The 19,323-nt window shown below is 46.3% G+C and overlaps 2 protein-coding genes across 13 annotated transcripts in view; one reads left to right on the top strand and one right to left on the bottom strand.

Annotated features, from left to right (window-relative positions):
- Positions 1-241: 241 nt before the first annotated feature.
- Positions 242-8,482, top strand: ABRA (actin binding Rho activating protein). Its single transcript, XM_068161285.1, has 2 exons — positions 242-1,031; positions 3,572-8,482. The coding sequence occupies exons 1-2, from the start codon at positions 283-285 to the stop codon at positions 4,047-4,049; spliced, it is 1,227 nt and encodes a 408-aa protein (XP_068017386.1). The 5' UTR covers positions 242-282; the 3' UTR covers positions 4,050-8,482.
- The window catches only part of OXR1 (oxidation resistance 1), a 190,956-nt gene continuing 179,057 nt past the window's right edge, over positions 7,425-19,323 (bottom strand). For 9 of the 12 annotated variants that reach the window (XM_068161275.1, XM_068161276.1, XM_068161279.1 and 6 more), the window contains 6 exons: positions 16,518-16,598; positions 13,472-13,597; positions 12,689-12,841; positions 10,790-10,885; positions 10,156-10,229; positions 7,425-9,422 (listed from right to left, as the gene is read on the bottom strand). In XM_068161275.1, the coding sequence (XP_068017376.1) occupies positions 9,287-9,422; positions 10,156-10,229; positions 10,790-10,885; positions 12,689-12,841; positions 13,472-13,597; positions 16,518-16,598 (666 nt within the window). In that variant the 3' untranslated portion in view covers positions 7,425-9,286. The remainder of the gene's footprint in view (positions 9,423-10,155; positions 10,230-10,789; positions 10,886-12,688; positions 12,842-13,471; positions 13,598-16,517; positions 16,599-19,323) is intronic. The other 3 variants (XM_068161277.1, XM_068161283.1, XM_068161281.1) reach the window with 1 other exon arrangement.

Genomic DNA, 19,323 nt, shown 5'->3' with positions numbered 1-19,323 from the left:
CACGGCAGCCGTTCCTTTCCCACTCCTGGCAGTGCAGGTCTGTGTCATCCTGTTTACATCATACATCATTCATCTGCTGTGATGAAATGCAACCCTGGGCTTTAAAAAAAGCCCTCTGTGACAGTGGGATACTCTATCTGTCTGAGAAGTGTTTCACATATTTTCCATGGGCACAACCTGCTCCTGCTGCTATTTAAATCTCTGTAGCTCTCTTTGGGGGACCTTATTCCCTTCAGGAAGTCCATTCAGGAGGTGCCTCTGAGAAGAAGGAGGGAAGCCATCATGGCAGCAGACAGCAGCACAGCTTCTGAGGAAAGGCCAAGCTCCGCTCCTGCGAAACGGGCTGTCCACAAGATCCGAATGGCCAGCCTAGTCTTCAGCGTGGCACAAGGCTGGCAACAGTGGGCATCTGACCACCACACCAAGCAAGCCCAAGAGCCCTCTGGATGGGTCCCTACTGCAGAAGACTTATCAGCTCGGGCTGTAGAGGAAAGATCCTTTGAAAAATGGACAATTCCATCTGTCAAGAGGATCCAAGGAGACAAAGAGGAAAACTCCTTAGCAAAGGAATCGGTGACAACAAGAGAGGCTGAGAAGAATGCAAGGGAATCAGACGAAGCCCTCAAGAAGTTCAGCATTAAAAGCAAAGAGGTGACCAAGACAGTTGTAAGCAAAGCCTACGAGCGAGGAGGCGATGTCAGCCTCCTCAGTGAGAGATATGAGAAGAGCAGCAGCAGCCCAGAGATGACCAAGCCCAAAGAACCAAGTGCTGTCGACAGAATCCTTAGCAGCAGATTGTCTCCAACCATAAGGAGGAAATGTTCAAACATGGTATCAGAGCTGACCAAGGGCTGGAAAGAGATGGAACAAGAGGACAAAGAGGGAGCTAAGGGAGAACTGCTGCTGAAGTGTCACAATGACAGCCTGGATGCAGAGGACAGTGGCTATGGGGAAGCAGAGGACAAACCGGAGCAAGACGACAGTGAGCGAGAGGTGACAGGGGTGAGGATCAAACGACCTGTGCCATCTCTGTAAGTAAGACCTCCCCATTGCATTAGCAGAGGGGCAGCAGACCCTGACAGAAAAATAATGACAACTAGTCACCATCACCAGCCAGGAAATCCTTCCTCTCTCTCTCTGTGCTTTAGCAGAGGGGGGTCAGCAACACCTGCCTGCAGACTTGGGCTTTGTGTGCTGTGTAACAGAGCCAGGAAGTTCTGTTTGGGAGATGTTAACTGTATTTCATTTTCACACTGGCTTTACTGGTTCATCAGAGTCGTTATCACTTCTTGCTACTTTAGTCTACACTACAGCATAGCCACCTTTAGCTCACCAAGAGCCCACAGCTATTCATTTGTTTCAGCAAATATTAAGGCTAAAGCAGTACAGTTGACCAATAATAGTTTCAAATGCTAAACTGTAAACATTCTCAGGAATAATTTGCAGACAATGCCCAAAACAGACCCTGTGGAAATTACTTCTAAGTACCTCTTAACAAAAACTGGGTTCCCTGCTTCTTTTTGGAAGTTTTCCATGGATTTGGAACTCCTGGATGCAAAGCACAAACTTTCACAGGAGCTCGGATCTCAGACATGCGCCAGAAAGCATCCTGCAGATGCTGAGGCTGTATTGACAGTCAGGATTGTTCTGAGCGAGGCACAGGACCCTGCACTTGATGCCCAGTGTCAGACTAGCCATGCATGTCACCCACATGGTACTTGTTAGACACAGCTGTGGGAACACACAGAGCTACTTTCACTGTTCAGGCTGGGGATGGGAATGGTGCTGTGCTGTACAGGTGGCCACGCAGCTCCCACCAGGAGCGAATAGCTACTAGGCACGGTGGAAAAAAGGTCTCCAGCAACCCAGAGCTTGAAAGTGCATGGCCTGTGCTTTTGGGAGAGACCATGTGCAGCTACTGTGACAGAAGCTAGGACCTGAAAGCAAAGCTCTCACACACACAGAGGAGAAAGGAGGTACCTTGCAGCAGGTATATTTACTTATCAACATTATACACTCAGTGCGTCAGATGCTTTTTGCCTTATTGAGCACTCTGGAGCTTTTAAAATACCTCTTCTCAATAGAGCTAAGCTAACAGCAACTTCACAGCTAAAAGTGTGGTCCTCCTCTCCTACTCCTTCCTCTATCCCTGGCACTGTCTGTACTTCTTGCTCTAGCACTGTACTGCTGCCCAGTGCCAGCATCCTCTGCACAGACCTGAGCTGGGGACAACTCTCATTTCCATTCTCTTTCACCGGGCTTAGTAGAAAACTAAGGAAGAGCCCAACAGCAGGGAAACAAGATTTTCTGCAGATATGCAGTGCTCTGCACTGTTTTGCTAACTGCATTTTGGTTCTCCAGTGTCACTGTTAATATTCAGCTGACATTGCTGGGGAGGCCTCAGAGCAGCCTTCTGGGAAGTAAAAATATCAGCAAACAAATTACATTGGCACAGCCACAGCACAACACAGTCCCCAGCCAAGCCCTGTACAGCCACAACGACAGGATGTGAGCAGCACAAAGACTAGCTCAGACTATCTATAGCTCCTCCACAACCTGTGAGAGTGGTCACTAGAGGAAAGAGTATCAACAGTTTGTCTGTCTGGAGTCATCCAACAACGTTATGCTGCTACAAGCACAGGCACACACATGCAATAACCAACAAACCCTCTGAGGCTCCTTTGTCATCTGCTGACTTGGATACAAATCAGCTGCCCTTGCTTTCAGGCTTAGAGCCTGACAGTGGGGATGTAATTTTGGCCTTCAAAATTTAAACTGTACTTAAAACACATAATCATAGCCACAGTTACTGCACTACATAGCTTTTTGTGGAGGCTTTAAGCATCCACACCTATTACAGGGGATTTTTCTAGCCACTGCCCTCTGTTTTTCAGTTAGGAGCAGCTGAGGATCCAGACACTGCAGTTACTGTCACCTGTAACAGCAGGGCACAGAGATTTCAGGCTCTGTCACCAGCCCTGGAGATGTTTAAGGCAAGAGTGGATGGGGCACTTAGTGACATGGCCTGGTTGATGTGGTGGTGCTAGGTCACAGGCTGGACCTGATGATCTCAGAGGTCTATTCCAGCCTCAGTAATTCCATAGGCAGGACAGAATGGGGAGCTGTGCGACTGAGCAAGGGTACATAAAGTGCAGGCAATCAGCAACGCACTGCTTAGCTCCCATACAGATTTAGGTCAACCTGTTCGTCGAAACAGGCTCAAATGTAGCCTGGAGGGTGGTAGCAGAGATGAGATCAGGCTGTGAGCAGCAAAGTCGCTGCAATTGCAGGAGCACGGACTGGAAGCCTCGGCAGAAGCCATTCAGCAGCGGTGAGCTCACGCCACCTGCTGGTGAGCAGCTCGCCCGCAAACACGGGGCAGGGAGCCGGGGCAGGGAGCCGGGGCAGGGAGCCGGGGCAGGGAGCCGGGGCAGGGAGCCGGGGCAGGGAGCCGGGGCAGGGAGCCGGGGCAGGGAGCCGGGGCAGGGAGCCGGGGCAGGGAGCCGGGGCAGGGAGCCGGGGCAGGGAGTAGTGACCTGCAAAGACCCAAGGTCTGTCTTGTCTCGTCCAGCTCCAGCAGGTTGAGCGAGGACGCACGCAGCAGAGCCCACAGGAGAGGCAGCGCCGTGGGCAGCCTGAAGGACCGGTGGCAGGAGTGGGCTGAGCAGCACATGGCGACGCAGAAGCTGAACCCCTTCAGCGAGGAGTTCGACCACGAGCTGGCCATGGCCACACGCCTGCACAAAGGGGACGAAGGCTACGGCCGCCCCAGAGAGGGAACCAAGACTGCCGAGAGGGCCCGCAGAGCCGAGGCGCACATCCACCGGGAGATCAGGGACATGTGCTTCATCATCGAGTCCATGGCCCGGCCGCGGCCCGACGGCAAGATCCAGGTCACCTTCGGGGAGCTCTTCGAGAGATACGTGCGCATTTCAGACAAGGTGGTTGGGATCCTGCTGAGGGCCAGGAAGCACGGGCTGGTAGACTTCGAAGGAGAGATGCTGTGGCAGGGGAGGGATGATGATGTCGTCATTACTTTGTTAAAGTAAGCAGGCTGCAGGCAGAACAACTTGCTCAGGAAAAACCTTCCTGCACCTCTCCCTTGCTCATGGCAAGACTGCCCTCATTCACCCCCACAGAAGACACAGTGAACACTTTCCTAAAGAGGTCTTACAATTACTGATTGATGGTGTAAGCATCCAGCTGGATTTTCCTCTGTAGCAGGAGGCTTGCAGGATCTTCAGTGAATTACTGCATGGGGGAAAAAGAAAAAGATAAACCCCTCTGTTGCCTAGGAGCAGCTGCTCATAAAAACCCACAGCACTAACTGCACACTAATTCCAGTTTGTACTTGTTCTTACTTTTAAGATCTTCCAAACTATTTAAACTGGCACACCAGGACTAAGAATCATGCCAAAGCAGAAGCTGAATGACAGCATAAACCCAGACCAAGTATTTGACCTGTGGAAGTGATCTCGTGGAGGTACTTCCCAATTCATTGAAGTTCATGTGCAAATATTTTGATTGGAACACAGCAGCTGCAGCCTCTGCAACTGCTCCTGCAGCCTCTGCAACTGCTCCTGCAGCATCACCTTGCAGGCCCTGTTGGCATGGCTGTTTCTTACACATCACACATGAAGCAAAGATCCTTCTTTTTATAAATGAGCTTTTATATTTAACTGTATTTCTGTAATTAACTTACTAGTTTCTGTAATTAACTTATTAGTTTCATATTAAGTACTAGAGAGAGGAAACAGTAGAATGTAAACCAAGATGGTTCTGAAGGGATAGCCACAGAAAAATACCTCCTTTGTGATGCTGTATTCATGACTGAAGATCAGCTTTAGGGCATTCCATATTGCTGAGCAACACTGGCCTACTCTGACAGCATCTGCTGTTAGAACCCTTCTGCTATCAGGGGAAAAAAACAGAAACTACTGAAAAACCAACCAACCAACCAAACCAAACCCCCCCAGGCCAACCCCAACCAACCACCAACTAAACCCAAAAACTGGAGAGCTGGGCATAGAGTAACCTGGGCAGGAAGAATAAGCTGCAGCAGTACAGGTTAGGAGATGATCTGATGGAGGGCAGCCCTGTGGAGAAGGACCTGGGAGTCCTGGGGGACAAGAAGTTCTGCATGGGACAGCAATGTGCCCTGGTGGCCAAGGAGGCCAATGGGATCCTGGGGCACAGCACAGGAAGCTCCACCTCAACACAAGGAAGAACTTCTTCACCATGAGGGTCACAGAGCCCTGGAGCAGGCTGCCCAAAGAGGTTGTGGAGTCTCCTTCTCTGGAGACTTCCCAGCCCCACCTGGATGCATTCCTGTGTGACCTGTGCTGGATCCAATGGTCCTGCTCTGGCAGGGTGGTTGGACTCTAAGCTCTCCAGAGGCCCCTTCCAACCCCCAACATCCTGTGAGCCTGAAATAATATCTTTCAGTCCAGGTGATGATGGAGAGAAGTAAAAGCTAACAAACAAACTCATAGGTCTTAAAACTGTTTGTATTATGCCCAAACCCGAGACTGCTGTAGGGTCTGCAACGGTCTCTGGTTGCATCGATGACTGCTTCCTAAACTACTCCTGCAGAGTTAGCTATCCTGCCAGAAACATGCTGCATGTGAAGAGCATTTGTTTCACAGCAAGAGGCCTGGGCAAGCAGTTTGCACAAAGAAAAACAAATGTTTGGGGTTTCCCCCCTAAAATTCTTTCAGACTGAAAGAGCAAACATCCTCTTAGAGCAGAACAGGTGTACAAGCCTCTTGTCTCTGTGGCAAAACAAGCATTGGTGTTTTATGCTGAGAGTACAGGAGAAGGCTCCAAGGAACAAACAAATCAAGCTAGAGACATAAGAACTGATTATTGTGTGCATTGGAAGGCTACAGTAACCATTAGTCATTTAGGCACAGCTCTGTATGGTGAATCCAAGGAAGGGAACAAATAGTTCATTAGAAGATGGATTTAGGAAGTTGTTGAACATTTTCTTGAGATCTGAGCTGCAAAACTGAGCTCCCAGTGTAATACCTGAGTATCATAATACTTACCTGCATATTCTTACCTTATACTTACAGCCTTTACAGCTGTCTACATGGTCTTGAGCAAACTTTGTTGTCCAAGGAATATGTGAACTACAAAACAAATTACTCTTTTGGGGTTCTTCCTCCTGCAGAACAGAGAAGAAATGCATCTGCACATTCTGTGAAGTACAGCAAGCTGTTTCAAGTGTACACAGCGGGTATGGGGCTCTGGAGCTGGAGGGCCAGGCTACAGAGGAAGCAGCTGAAGGTCCATCTGGGGGGACTCAACCAGCCCCATGCATTAGGGCTGTGTTAAGAGGAGAGTCATTGCTGTAGGGGATTCCCTTCTGGAGGGAACAGAGGGCCCCATATGCCAACCTGTTCCATCCCATAGGGAAGGCTGCCACCTCCCTGGGGCCTGGGTCAGAGATGTTCCCAGGCACTCCCTAGTCTGGTAGGGCCCTCTGATTGTCATCCATTTCTGGTCACAGAGGTGGGATGAGCCCGAGTATAGATGTGCAAAAGCAATTAAACAGGATTTCAAGGCACTAGGGTGACTGGTCGAAGGATCAGGGGCACAGGGACTGAAGTCTTCTTCAGTACCTCAGTGGCAGGGAAGACTCCACTGAACACCGAAAGAGTAGGAACACACAGCTGGTGAACAGGTGGCTCAGGGGCTGGTGCCACAAGCACAGTTTTGGTTTCTCTGCCCATGGGTACCATGTATGTGGCACCAGGCCTGCTCAGGACAGGCAGAGTCCAGCTGTCTCAAAAGGGGAGAAGGAGTCTCACACCTGAGCTGGCAAAGCTTATTGGTAGGGCTTTACACTAGGTGCAAAGGGGGAAGAGGATAAAACCAAGCTCACTAGAGAGAAGCCTACAGGAAAATAGAACTCTTCTGATTTCTACCTCTTATGTGCCTTTCCAGGACTGCTTCAATACTCTGAGGCATTCAGCTACTGATTTTTTTCTGTGCTTCTATATGATTCTTTGAAGTATTAGTTCTTTGTAAGTCTTCCCATGAGCATTAAACCAAATGCCAAGAATAGGCTGTGTTTTCAATGTAAGCCTAGAAAAAAGACTGAGCACTTGGATGAATGGGTTTTGTCAGCAAAGATAATCATAGAATGCTCTGGGTTGGAAGGGACCTCTGAAAGTCACCTACTCCAACCCCCATAGCAGGAGATGCTTTTAGTTGTTTCTTTAGAACAGCAGTGGCTGAAGGCAGCAGAGTCATATTGCACTCTCACCACCACTGGCCTTTCCGAACCACACAGCCTCAGAGGGATGAGCAAGTGCACCCTGTATGCTCAGTAAAACTATTACCTGAGCAACAACAGAATAACAACAATCTGCCTTTGTGCTTCGAAGCAAACTCCAAGTTCCCAATAAACTCCAACTCAAGTTTGTTTGTACATATATTGAGATTTATTTGCTATACACTGTGACCTTAGAGTACTTAAAATCCATGACAGGATTTTTGTTGCTGTTGTTATCGCAGTCATCAGTCTGAACTCCACAAAGACAATAATACTGCTGTGGAAGACCAAAGGGGAGAAAAGCCATTTCAGTTTATTTACAGTTTCCTTATTCTGTAAACATTTAGTCTAGATGCTGTACTAAGTTCTAATGAGGATCAAGAGCTATACACAGAGAGACAGAGCCCTGTACTCCTATTCCTATTGAGCATCAGCATGTTTAGATGGAACAGCTGCCCTCTTCCTCGCTCCCGCAGCGGTAAGCTCTCTGCCACTGGTTCTTTAGAACTTCCCAGAGATGTCAATGTTTTTGGAAATGCTATACAACTGCATCTACTGAAGCCAACCCATTGGGCTTGTATTCCATTTCTAGAATAATTTAAAGTGCTAGAAGCAACCCCTCAGCCAACACTCTCCTAGGATAACAAAACTACTTTAAACATGAATTTACAAGAGAATATACACTGTTCATCTGAAATAGCTGAGATTCCAGCACAAAGTCAGTCACTGTCACACTTAACAGCAAGTAGTAGTAGTATTTTTTTTTGTGATTTTTTTTTTGCAGAACATGGAATAAAAGCTTTGAAACAAAGTTTGACTGAGCTGTTATTGCCACGCTGGCGTTATCAGTTCTACAGAAGTGACCAAGAGCTACTGGGACTGGACTCGAGCGGTCGGTTTGAGGTCACAGACAGGGAGTTTGCATATTCCACGAGTCTACTGAGTTACAATATGCTCTACCTAGAGTACATGATCTCATTGGAGTCAGAGCTGGTGCTAACTGGATATTTACAACATAGACCCACTCAAAACAGCACAACTAGGGGTTTTTGTTCTTTGGACAGCAATAAGCTATACTCTTGGAGTTGATGTGCTACACGGCTACAACAGTATAACAGCATATATCTGACACTTTATGTTGAAGAAGGATGCATCTGGTTCTGTACTTTTAATGCCCTAATACAGATAGAAATTGTTCACCAAGTTTTACTTGCTTTAGCCTTTTGACTTTGTGGAACCGCCGCAATCTCTCCATCCCCTTTGCTAGTTTGTAAGTCCTTGCCACGTAGCTCAGTACTGTCCCAGTACGTGTCCCAAACCTGCAGATCACGGACAGCGTGTGCAAACCACTCCTGAACACCATCAGTGTGCAGCTACAACTGAAATGACTGGTTTCAACATCAACAATGAACAGACAAGTGGCACTGCTGACTCTGGAGATCTTCCAGCTTCACCATGTGTGTACTGCTAAGTGCTCAGCAGGAATGCCAGGGCTCCTCTGTGGCTCCTGAGGAATGAACCCACCAGTGCTCCAGACCAATCTCTGAGTACTGCTGAAGTACCCACACGCAGCTTTCTTCTTCTGTAGGTTCAGAGGGCAACTTCATTCATAGACAATCTGAATACAAAAATAGTAACCTATATTCAATGAAGCAGCCCTCTTGCAGGAGAGCAGAAAGGTGTGTGTGGGAAACTGGGGAGGCAACTGCAATAAGGGTAAGAAAGCTTTGCAGGCTGCAAGGCTCCAAGTAAGTAACGCTCATTTTCAGTCCACATGGTCTGTGTTTTGTAGAAGGGTCTACAGCTTAGAAAAGGTAGAACAGTACATGACAGATGTGACAGCATGAAAAGAAGTCTGCTGTTCAAAACATAACTAGGTGGCCACACTGAAGACTTCTTACAAAAACCAGCATGGTAAAATGATGCATTATATTGCTCCTAGGGATTTCTGAGCTGCACTGATTCATGTCAGGTTTGGGACAACACCCTGCAGAAACAGTCAAATACTCATTCAAAAGCCCATATTTCTATGTCTTGAATAATGAAGTCTTCTCTCTTAGAAAGTGTGTGATTCCCAAATGTTTTACATGAATGACTTCTTCCATGGTAGAGATCACCATCGAGCCAAAGAGCAAACTCCCCTCTGCAAGACAGACAAGACATTGAAGCAGGAGACTGAGGGATTAAGCAGTAACCAATCCTAGGCATGCATTTTCTTTCAGAATTCAGGAACAAGGAGGAATTAACAGGTTTTTTCCCAACACAAGTACCTCAAGGCTACTGATAAACTTGAAGCTGCAAAGTGTTTTTTTAACCTAATTGAAGACTAAGCTTCTTTAGGATATTCTGAAAGAAAAGCTCACCAGAATTCTTAATTCTTCAGCCCTTTCCACCTCCATTCAGAAAAGGCAAAACTGTGCTCTTTCATGTGCAGAGAATGCTGGTAAACAAGGGGAACACCCTGAAAGCTTATGAACTTGCCTGGGTGGGGAAAAGGGCTGAAACCACCTCAATTCTGCATGTCTGGGTAGGGCACAGTTTCAATTTGGGCCTCTGAGTTACAGACCAATTGTCACACTGCTGTGCCTTCAGAACCAGAGTAGCTTGTGTTCATTCTGAATACACCAAGACATACACAAAACAGAGCATACAAGGCATCATAACCTTGCAGGGCTGGAATGGGATGCCACACTATGCTGGAGACAAGCCTCCTGTTTACGTTTCCTCAAGCTCAGTACCTGACACATGAAGTCTCTCTTGGCTGGTAACTGCTGAGTCCTGAGCTACCAAACTGAAGCCTGTTCCAACATTCATTTCAAAGGTGTGCAGATGTAACACACTCTGAACAGACTCCAGTGACAAGAATTTTGACTTACCCTCCTCCACCAAAAGCAAGGGAGTCCATGTCTCCTTTGATGAAAAACATGTTGTCTCCTGTCCACTTGAACACCTAACGAAAAACCCACAGCAGACCAGCAAGTTAAAGCATCTGAGCTTTGTGCTTGGGTGCAGGGAAATCAAACATCAGTCCAGATGGGGTGGCTAGAGGCTGATTCAATGAAGCTACCAAGTTCATACAGAACATTTCAGGGAACAGGCATGTGCAGACAAAAACTCTTACACTTTATACTGTTTAAAGTAAGAGCACTGCAAAATAGGTCTTACTTGAGCACTGAAACCTCTACACAGTGACAAACATCAAGGAAATATGCTCAGGTTAGATGATAGACCCTTGAAAAGGATGCAGCTTGTGAATTGTCAGAGACCTGGCAGGGTTTATAATAGTAGAAAAATCTTCAGCACAGTGGAAGAATCAGGGTGGGAGTTGGGCTTGTTTTGAACTTCTGCACACACTACTGATAGAGATTCTGTGACCAAGTAGGGTGGTGTCCACTTCTGGGCCAACCCCTACAATTTTTCACTGAATAAATCTAATGGTAAATAAAGATAACACATATGGAGGGGACAACCCCACACAACCTAGAAGTGTACAGAATTATTCCTACTTACCTCAAACTCTGGAGAAAAAGTGAACATAAAGGTCTCCCCAGTGCCGTAAAAGCCATCACTCACTTTGAAAGGTTCAGATGCCAGTGCACCAAAAACCTGTGAGCAAAAAACAGCCAAGAGAAGATCCTTAAGCAAAACTGCTGCTAGTGAATCTATGATCACAGCAACTGACAAACAGGTTGTACAGGTACCAGATCTGGAATTCACTACAGGACCAGCCCAACTCTGAGTGCACTGATGGAGAGTGTGATGTCTTGTGGTACATCAGGGGGAATGCACCACAAAGCCTGGGAAGAGTTGCTATTAAAACAATAAACCATCACACCCACACAAAACATCAAAGGGGTAAAAACTAAGCTGAGGACATCCTCAGAAAATGCTCATATTTGTAAAATTCCAGAGCAAAGGCTTCTACTCCTTCATGTGTAGCTCTTCCTCCACTTCAGAGAGCTAGCATCTTGCTGCAAATAGCCTGCAGTTGTTATTTTGCCATGGAATTTATTCTTTCCATTCCAAGTTAGTGTTAAGCACTGGTTACTGTGCCCTGCAGAGAGAGATTTCAGCTAAGCATTTGCTGGTTAGTAGAAGTATTTGTACCACTCAGGAATAGGAACAATCCCACAGTACTTAAGAAGTGATTACTTGACTTTTAAATATGATTAAAATAGTGTGAATTTGCCAGGAACAACTAGAAAACCTCCCTTGTACAATTATGCAACATCAACTACAGCCCACGAAGTACCAGCCTCCCAGAAGTTAGTATTTTGTTGCTAGTAGGAAGCTGGTTTCAGTATCTGCAAGAGCAGAGTGGATGCAAGTACCGAAGCACTGCACCAGCACATGAAGCAGTGAACAGAAGTGAGACTATAGCTACAGTGAACTACAGCAAGACATTAAAGCTCAGGCATAGACTTGGATTGTGTTCTGGATATGATGTCCAAACCACTTCCTTATCCTCTCCTGGGCCATGGGTGTGTTTCCCAAGCACTTCTTTCCACGGTGGGATCCGTGGTACCTCTTAAACACATCGTGAGGGTAAGCACAAACCTCAGGGCAGGATCTCAAGGATTATATACAGCTATCAAGCATCTAATAATAAAGACTGCCCCAGCATTTATGTTTTGATTCCTGGAGAAATAAGACCAAATTCAACCAAACTGGAGGAATTCTTTAAAGAAGAAGAAATGTTTGTTTTCCTCTTACTTTCCAGAAGAGTTTTTTGGTTTGCTTTCCCCATCCCCCCATGTGTGCTTTTTAGGGCAGTAATTTGCTTCCATGAAAGAGCACAGACATTTCAGGATGAAAGGATCAGGGTCTCATGCTTCCTGTAATGTTTGCTGATCATCAGAGCACTCAAGAAAGGACTGCAACTACTCCAGTGGTGAGATGTGAGCCACTTTCTGGAGTTTATATCCCAGCTAAAGGACAACTGAGCACAGCTGCAGTGATACAAGGAACAGGAATTCATGATCCAGCTACAATCCATCCCCCAGCCTTTGAACGGGAGAGGGATGCTGGCTGCAGCCCCAGAACGTTCCAAGTAGCACTGGCCATGGCTGGCAATGAGATCCCAGCTCAACCAGGTCTGCCAGAACCCAACCACCTTAGAGGCCATTTCTGGTGCTTTAGGTGCATTCGAAAGAGCATTAAAAGCAAATTCAGCAGCTGAGTATTATGAGGCTCATGCATTGTGATGCTAAACTTGGATCATGAATTATTTCCTGGACAAGTGGCATGCCAGAGGATGTGCCTGACAGAGGAACATGTTTTTAAAAGCCTCTGCTTACCTACCAAGAGGAAACCAGCTTGACACACACAATTTGAGCCCTCCTGAGGGCCTGGAGTGTCAGCTGCTCCCTTACACCCCTGTCCTGTACCTCCAGACACACACTTTCCTACCTGTCCATCACTGTCCTTGATAACCAGCAGCACAGGCGTGTCCAACCCCAGCATCGTTCGATACAAGGTCTTCAAGCTCATGCCATGCTTTGCAGTGCTGTAGACGAGAGTCCATGGGTAGCCGATGGTCCGCGGCGGCAGGGATTTGGTGAGCTGTTGAATGGTAACAACAACCCTCTTCATACTTCAGTTTTTTACTATGTTAAAGACTATACTACATATAAAATGAAAACTATTATGCTCTTTTGAACTACCAAGTGGCTTTAAAAGCCAGTTTAACATTTCAGACCAATGCTGAAGATTCACATGTGTATTTTCTATTGCTGTGCTCCCCAGCAGGTTTCTTCTCCTTAGCTCTAGCAGTGACCTGCAAGAGAAGAATGATCTACCAGCTGAAGAACACATGTTTTGTAGGTCTCTCAAAGCTTTCTTTAAAGAGAGTAAAACCACACAGCTGGTCTTGCATATGACATCCCAGTACTGGGGGATTAGATCAGGTAAGAAGCTGAAGGGTAAAGGATTCTTGCTCTCCTGTTCCTGTGCTTTTGAACAACCAGACTTGATCCAAACCTTCAATGAACACATTTCATGTGGTGATCTTAGACTAGACAGCAAGAATGGCAGTGAAAGCCAAGCTGTTTTCAAGGAGGAACTGAGGACAACCCCCCCCGACTGGCCCTGTCATGGAGTATTTAAAGTTGTGGTAAGAAAAGCCCCACAGCATTTTAGGTATGTATTTGTGACACATCAATACACAGCATTCAACAGTGACTAAGTTGATACCTTTTCAATTTGATCTGGCTGCAGTAATTCACTGGGATCACTAAGGTTTGGCCGGAATGCCTCAGGCTCCAGGTCTGGTTTGGTACTTGTTGCCTGTTTTGAACTGATGTCCTCTCTTGTTGTTATCTACAAAGAGAACATTAAGAAAATAAATATTCACAGTTCTTTCAGCAGGGAAGACAGACTGCAGGATTAGCAATCATGCAGTTACTGACTCCTTCAAAATCTGTTAGATTTGATCTGGCCAAGAGCTCCACTGCTTCCAATACCCAGTTGGCCCTCAGCTATATACTAGCAGTAACTTACACAGACACCTACCCATAAGAAAGCTGGTTTTGTCCTAAAAAGTCCTCACACACAGCTGAAGGACTTGGAATGCCTTTCAGAGGTCAGCTTACCCTGTACCTGCATTTTAATGCTCACACAGCATTTGCATTAAATGCAATTAAAAACCACAGGCAGGAAATGAACCTGGAACATCAACATGACATTTCTCAGTAGTCTGAATACTTGTGGGAATCACAGAAGGAAGAGTTGAGAGAGTGAGGAAGGGAAAGCAGCAGTCATACTTCTGCTGCACAGTGGTGTTGGGGAGTCTGGCAAGGATGCACAAAGCATGCACTGTCATAGTTTAAATAACTGCTCCATGCATCAAATTCCATTGAACTGTTGGAGAACGCCATGTAGTGGAGGCAGCAGAAGGCCACAGACCTGCTTATCAGATACCATAGCACAGAACAGCTTCTTATCCCAGACTACACTCATTGCACTTTCAAACTGAAGTGTCACATGGTGAGAACTGGACTAGCTAAGACCCAAATAGGTTTCCTTCTGTAAATCTTGCTGCAGTAATACCTAAAACCTGCTATGAAGGTAGTGAACTTGACAGGAGTAGGACAGAGTGAAGGAAAGTAGTAACTTAAGCCACTGCAATAAGACTTATCAAAACACTGAGAAATTTGATAGAGAACAAAAAAAAAAGTCTTAGCAGTGAGTGCATCTGAGTAATTTATCAGCCTGAAGGAAGTTTCACTGAAGGTCAGACTGTCCCAATCATTGAAAGCCTTCATCTTGAGAATTTCAAGGGGATATGTGCCAAAGACATCTGACAACTCCAGAGTAACAACCAGTGCTTGCCACACACCTTTTACTCCAAGTGTTACAGGTCACTATGGCACTTCACATACCACCAGGATAAAACTTGCCAAGCTTTTGTGAAGATAGCTTTCTTAGTTAAAAAACAAAAGCCAAATCAAAGAGCACTCTAAAATACAGATAAGACTAAACAAATGCAGCCACCTCAGCCAAAAAACAAATAAAAGGAATAGCCCTTTCCCTCAACAGCTGTGCAAAAAGCTGCCATCACAAACTCATTCTTATGAAGTATCAAAGTCTATTTGTACAATAGCTTCATGACAATATTAAGCCTTAAGGTGTGCTCAATGAAAGCATTAAGCAAGCAAAAAGCTCAAGAGTTTAATTTTTCAGTGGAAGGCACCAAGCATTTCCCATGTGAACTGTGCACTGCTTTCCATGTTACAACAACAGCCTCCCCAGCGATCCAGGGCTTCCTGTACAAAGCATGACCTACAGGCTGCATTCTGAAGTGCGAGCCATGGCTGGTCACTGACTCTTTTCCACCTCAAATGCCTTGCACCCCTCACACGTCACTGCTTCAGCTCTGCTGAACGCAGCACGGTTCAGGCAAACTGCAGAATGCTTTCTGCCTTTCTGATTCTGTAACTCAGACTGAAGTGCACCTTGGAAAGCAGGAATACTTTGGGTTGAAGTGGTGCAGGGGGGGCAGAGGTTGGTGGTTTGTTGCTTGGTTTTTAATGATTTTTATTTCTGACAGCAGACTGACCTGTAGTCAGGATTCCAGGGGCTTCCAGGGTGAGTGACCACCACAAAGCCCACACCACAGAGACTGACATGGCCTCAGAGCAGAGTTCATAGGCTCTTGCCCCTCACAGCACATTTCAGTCAGCCTGTACCTTGAGTTTGGGCATTACAGGAGAAAAGTATTTGCAAAGGGTTCTTGCACTTCCAAGGATTCTCCACCACCTGCCACTTCCAAGTGGGAAGGAATGTTTTTCTGCTAAATTCCTGACTTCCCCATAGAACTGTAGCTTTTGGGGTCATGCTCATGACTGATTTATGTAACTTAAAACCATTTTAACAGAGCCAATCAGTGATTATTAAATAACAGAAACGAAAGAGGCAAGAAAGTATTTTCTTCTGTGCAATTAGATAGTAGGTGACAAAAAGCAAGAGCCAAGACAAAAACCAGAAGTGAAACTCCTTACAGTTTCAGCTCCCAATTCTTCTAAGGTGTTCTGATTTCCATCACCCAAGTCCCACAGTGTAGCTAAGTTTATAATTACCAAAGAACTAAGAAACACCTAAAGAGAATGCAAATGTAAGCTTCAGTCCCTGTCAATAGACCTTGACAAATGCACACTGAAATAGTGCTGTCAGAGTTGTGGGTCTGGAACAGAGGGTCCCATTACCAGATCCATGTGCATTATCTTTGCTGTGTTGAACTTCCTCAGTTACCTGCTTAAGCAGTAGGGGAAAATACTTACCTGTTCCACAGAAGTTGTGAAGCTTCATCCGTGCCAAGTATCGAGAGACTCTGGATGAGAGCTTCCTACGTGAAATTAACCAACCCCTAGGGCCAGGGTTTGGATTCTTCACTTGATTTGCATTCTCTTTAGGAAAGCTTCTATCTAACACAACACACCAGGCTGAAGTGGAAGTTAAAACACATCACTCCAAGTCAAGCAGTACTGAGAGTAAATGCTGGGCATTCTGGCAGAAAATTCCTGTTTGGTCAAGTTGGAAGCAATCACTCCAGGACAGAATTACTGACTCCATCAGAGCATCGCAGGGTTAAATACATCCAAAACATAGGAATTTTCTGCTGGATCCTTGTAGTGCTGTAGCCAAGACAAGCCCACTGAGCGTGGGACTTGCCCTGATCAGACACTACAAAGAAAGATGGTTTAGTAACTTGAGATGGGGTTTAAACTACTGAAGAGGGCACCTGGAGACGTCTGCAGAGTGTGCGCAGTTCTTCGCTATTTAGAGCATCGATCCTGCGGTGATACTCAGCCACTGACACTACCTGAATATGGAGACAGGAAGACAATAATTCCACTGACAGTTGGAGCAAAGTAAAAAGGTAAGAAAGAAAAAGTGGAGGAGAGTGATGAAGGGGAAATGTGCAATGCTAAACAAACAAGAAGTGCCAAGAGATGTTTGTTTCTGCACAGACAATGCACATGTGGTGACTTCAGACATGAGTAGACACAGCAAAGTCACAGATTAACCACTAATGGCACCAGCAGTCAGGGAGAGCTCACTGCTGGAGGATGAATATAGAACTGATATAGGAGCGCACAGAGTTACCAGTACCAGGATGCTGAATCTGGGTAGCGTGCCTCAACCCAAACTCCTCAGCCTGAAGTCTTCTCAAACACTCTTTATGCTCAGATTAATAAATCCTGTGAACCTGGTTTGCTCTCCTGGATTAAGACTAGAAGCAAACCTCAGGCTTCTCAGCAGGTTGTGACTATCTGGCAGTGAAGTACAGTTACAGACAAGGTAGCAGAACTCGAGTTCAGTAACGCCCCAATACCACCTCACAGAGTCTTTATCTTGGACTTTCTATTCGCCTCCAAAGCTTCAGGAGCTGCTCATCTGTCAACACATTCACTCCAAATGGCACCTGTGCTTTGGCAGGAGGTGTACAGCCAGAAAGCTAACACATGCTGCTCTGCTGCTACAAGCTGGCTAAAGGACTACAGGAGTCATTTGGATGTAACTACAGCAAACAACGTGATTTTGAGAGCCACTCAAAATCATCATTTGTATGAAAGCATCTTAGAAGAGCTGGTGGAGAGATTAAATGGATGACCCATGTAGTAAAGTGTATTAAAAACTTCTAGGGCCTACCACAGTGCAAAGGAGATAAGCACAAGTCCAGCAGCTCCCCATCTACCTGCCCCTACTACAAGACGTTTGGCCAGATACTCGCCACTGTCCTGCGTACAGAGCCCACAGTCATGCATGACTGGCTCCTGAGCAGCGATGCTTCACTCTACCCCATGCAACTGCAAGGCAAGGAAAAAGGAACACTTGTGACATCCAGTTTGATTACTCAATACTCAGTAGCACTCCATTTCTTCCCACCCTTTTTTACTGTTCTCTTAACAAACATCAAGGAAATTGCTGTAAATTGTATTGAGATGTGCACAGAGAGGCAAAGAGAGACATGCAAAGGTTTGTCTCCCACTCGAGCGTACAAGTGATAGTGTTTTCCTTTTATTGGCTATAATTCACTGCAAATCACAAACTTCACACCAGCACCTCCTGAATGTAATCCTAGAAAGCTACAAGGTGAGGACCCTTCAGCCTTGTTGCTTCTGAGCTCAGTTTGTATCACAGGACAGCAGTAGTTAACTTACAAGGGGCCACACAACGTGTGTTTACTTAAGGAGATGCTTACCAAAACATCCCCAAAACAACCAAACAAAACCCCCAAACCCACCAATACAAACCCCCATCATCTCAGCACCCCTGACACCATTATGTATTTGCTGTTTCATGTACTGGAACGTGGACGACTTCATAGGCAATGTCACCTTGCCCTTGATCTGTCAAACACACACTATCACCATCCTGCACCAGGGAACTAAGTAACAACCTGTTGAGGACGTGAGTGGTTGGAAGGGACCTCTGGAGATCAAGTCCACCCCCCACTAGGATCACGTAGGGCAGGCTGCACAGGAATGCATCCAGGTGGGTTTCGAATGTCTCCAGAGAAGGATACTCTACAACTCCTCTGGGCAGCCTGTTCCAGTGCTCTATCACCCTCACAGCAGAGAAGAGTCTCCTGTGTTGAGGCACAATCTCCTATGTTCCAGCCTGTACCTTGTCCTACCACCAGGCACCACCAAAAAGAGACTGGCACCTTCATCTTGACAGCCAACCCCCTCAGACATTTAGAGACTTTGGGAAGAGTCACTCTCAGCCCTTTCCTCTCCAGACTAAACAGCCCCAGGGCTCTCAGTCTTTTGTCCCAGGAGAGATGTCCAAGTCATCCTCGTGGCTCTCCACTGGACTCTCCAGCAGATCCCTGTCTCTATTGAACTGGGGAGCCCAAAACTGGACACAGTATTGCAGGTGTGGCCTCACCAGGGCACCAACACAGACAAGTTCTTACATGTAAGTCCTTAAGGCATAGAGGCTTTTCCAAATTGCCCCAGACCGTGGGGATGCAGGTATTGTGCCCAGGGTTCAAGCACAGGCCTGCCTACATGAGTTTGCTGTGCACTTTAATTACTGCACTCTCTCCTCTGTGCTGTACCAGCATCCAGTTTCCTGATACCCAAAGGTACTTTATGAGGAGCAGGAAGCACTCCTTAAGGACCCTTTATTTTCTCTCTAGTTACTTTCTGCTTGAAAAAGACTACCAGAGAACAAAACAACTAAATCTCTTATGGTTAATCTGAGCACTGGTTAGTGTGCTTCAGGGCAAAAAATGACTCTCCTTAGGGACTTAGTCTATCACAGGGCAGTTGGGGTTCAAAATGGCATAGGATATACCCCTGGAGATCTAATACTACCTGCTCTGTTTATGGAACTTTTCTGTCCTTCAACACTACACATGAAAACAGTGTCACAATTAGCCTGGATGTCCATGAAGGACAGTTTGCCATGCAGATGGTGACATATCAGTCCTTCCAGTCACCAGTCACATCAATCTGCTACAGACAGCTGTGAACATGCCAACTGCTCTCCCCAGTGAGGCATTCCTCTGCCAGTCCAACAAATCCATGTACACACCC

The sequence above is a fragment of the Melanerpes formicivorus genome, unplaced genomic scaffold (assembly GCF_026170545.1).
Source record: "Melanerpes formicivorus ecotype bairdi unplaced genomic scaffold, bMelFor1.0.p_v2 SCAF_56, whole genome shotgun sequence".
Taxonomy (NCBI): domain Eukaryota; kingdom Metazoa; phylum Chordata; class Aves; order Piciformes; family Picidae; genus Melanerpes; species Melanerpes formicivorus.
This window is presented reverse-complemented; position numbering and strand designations above follow the sequence as displayed.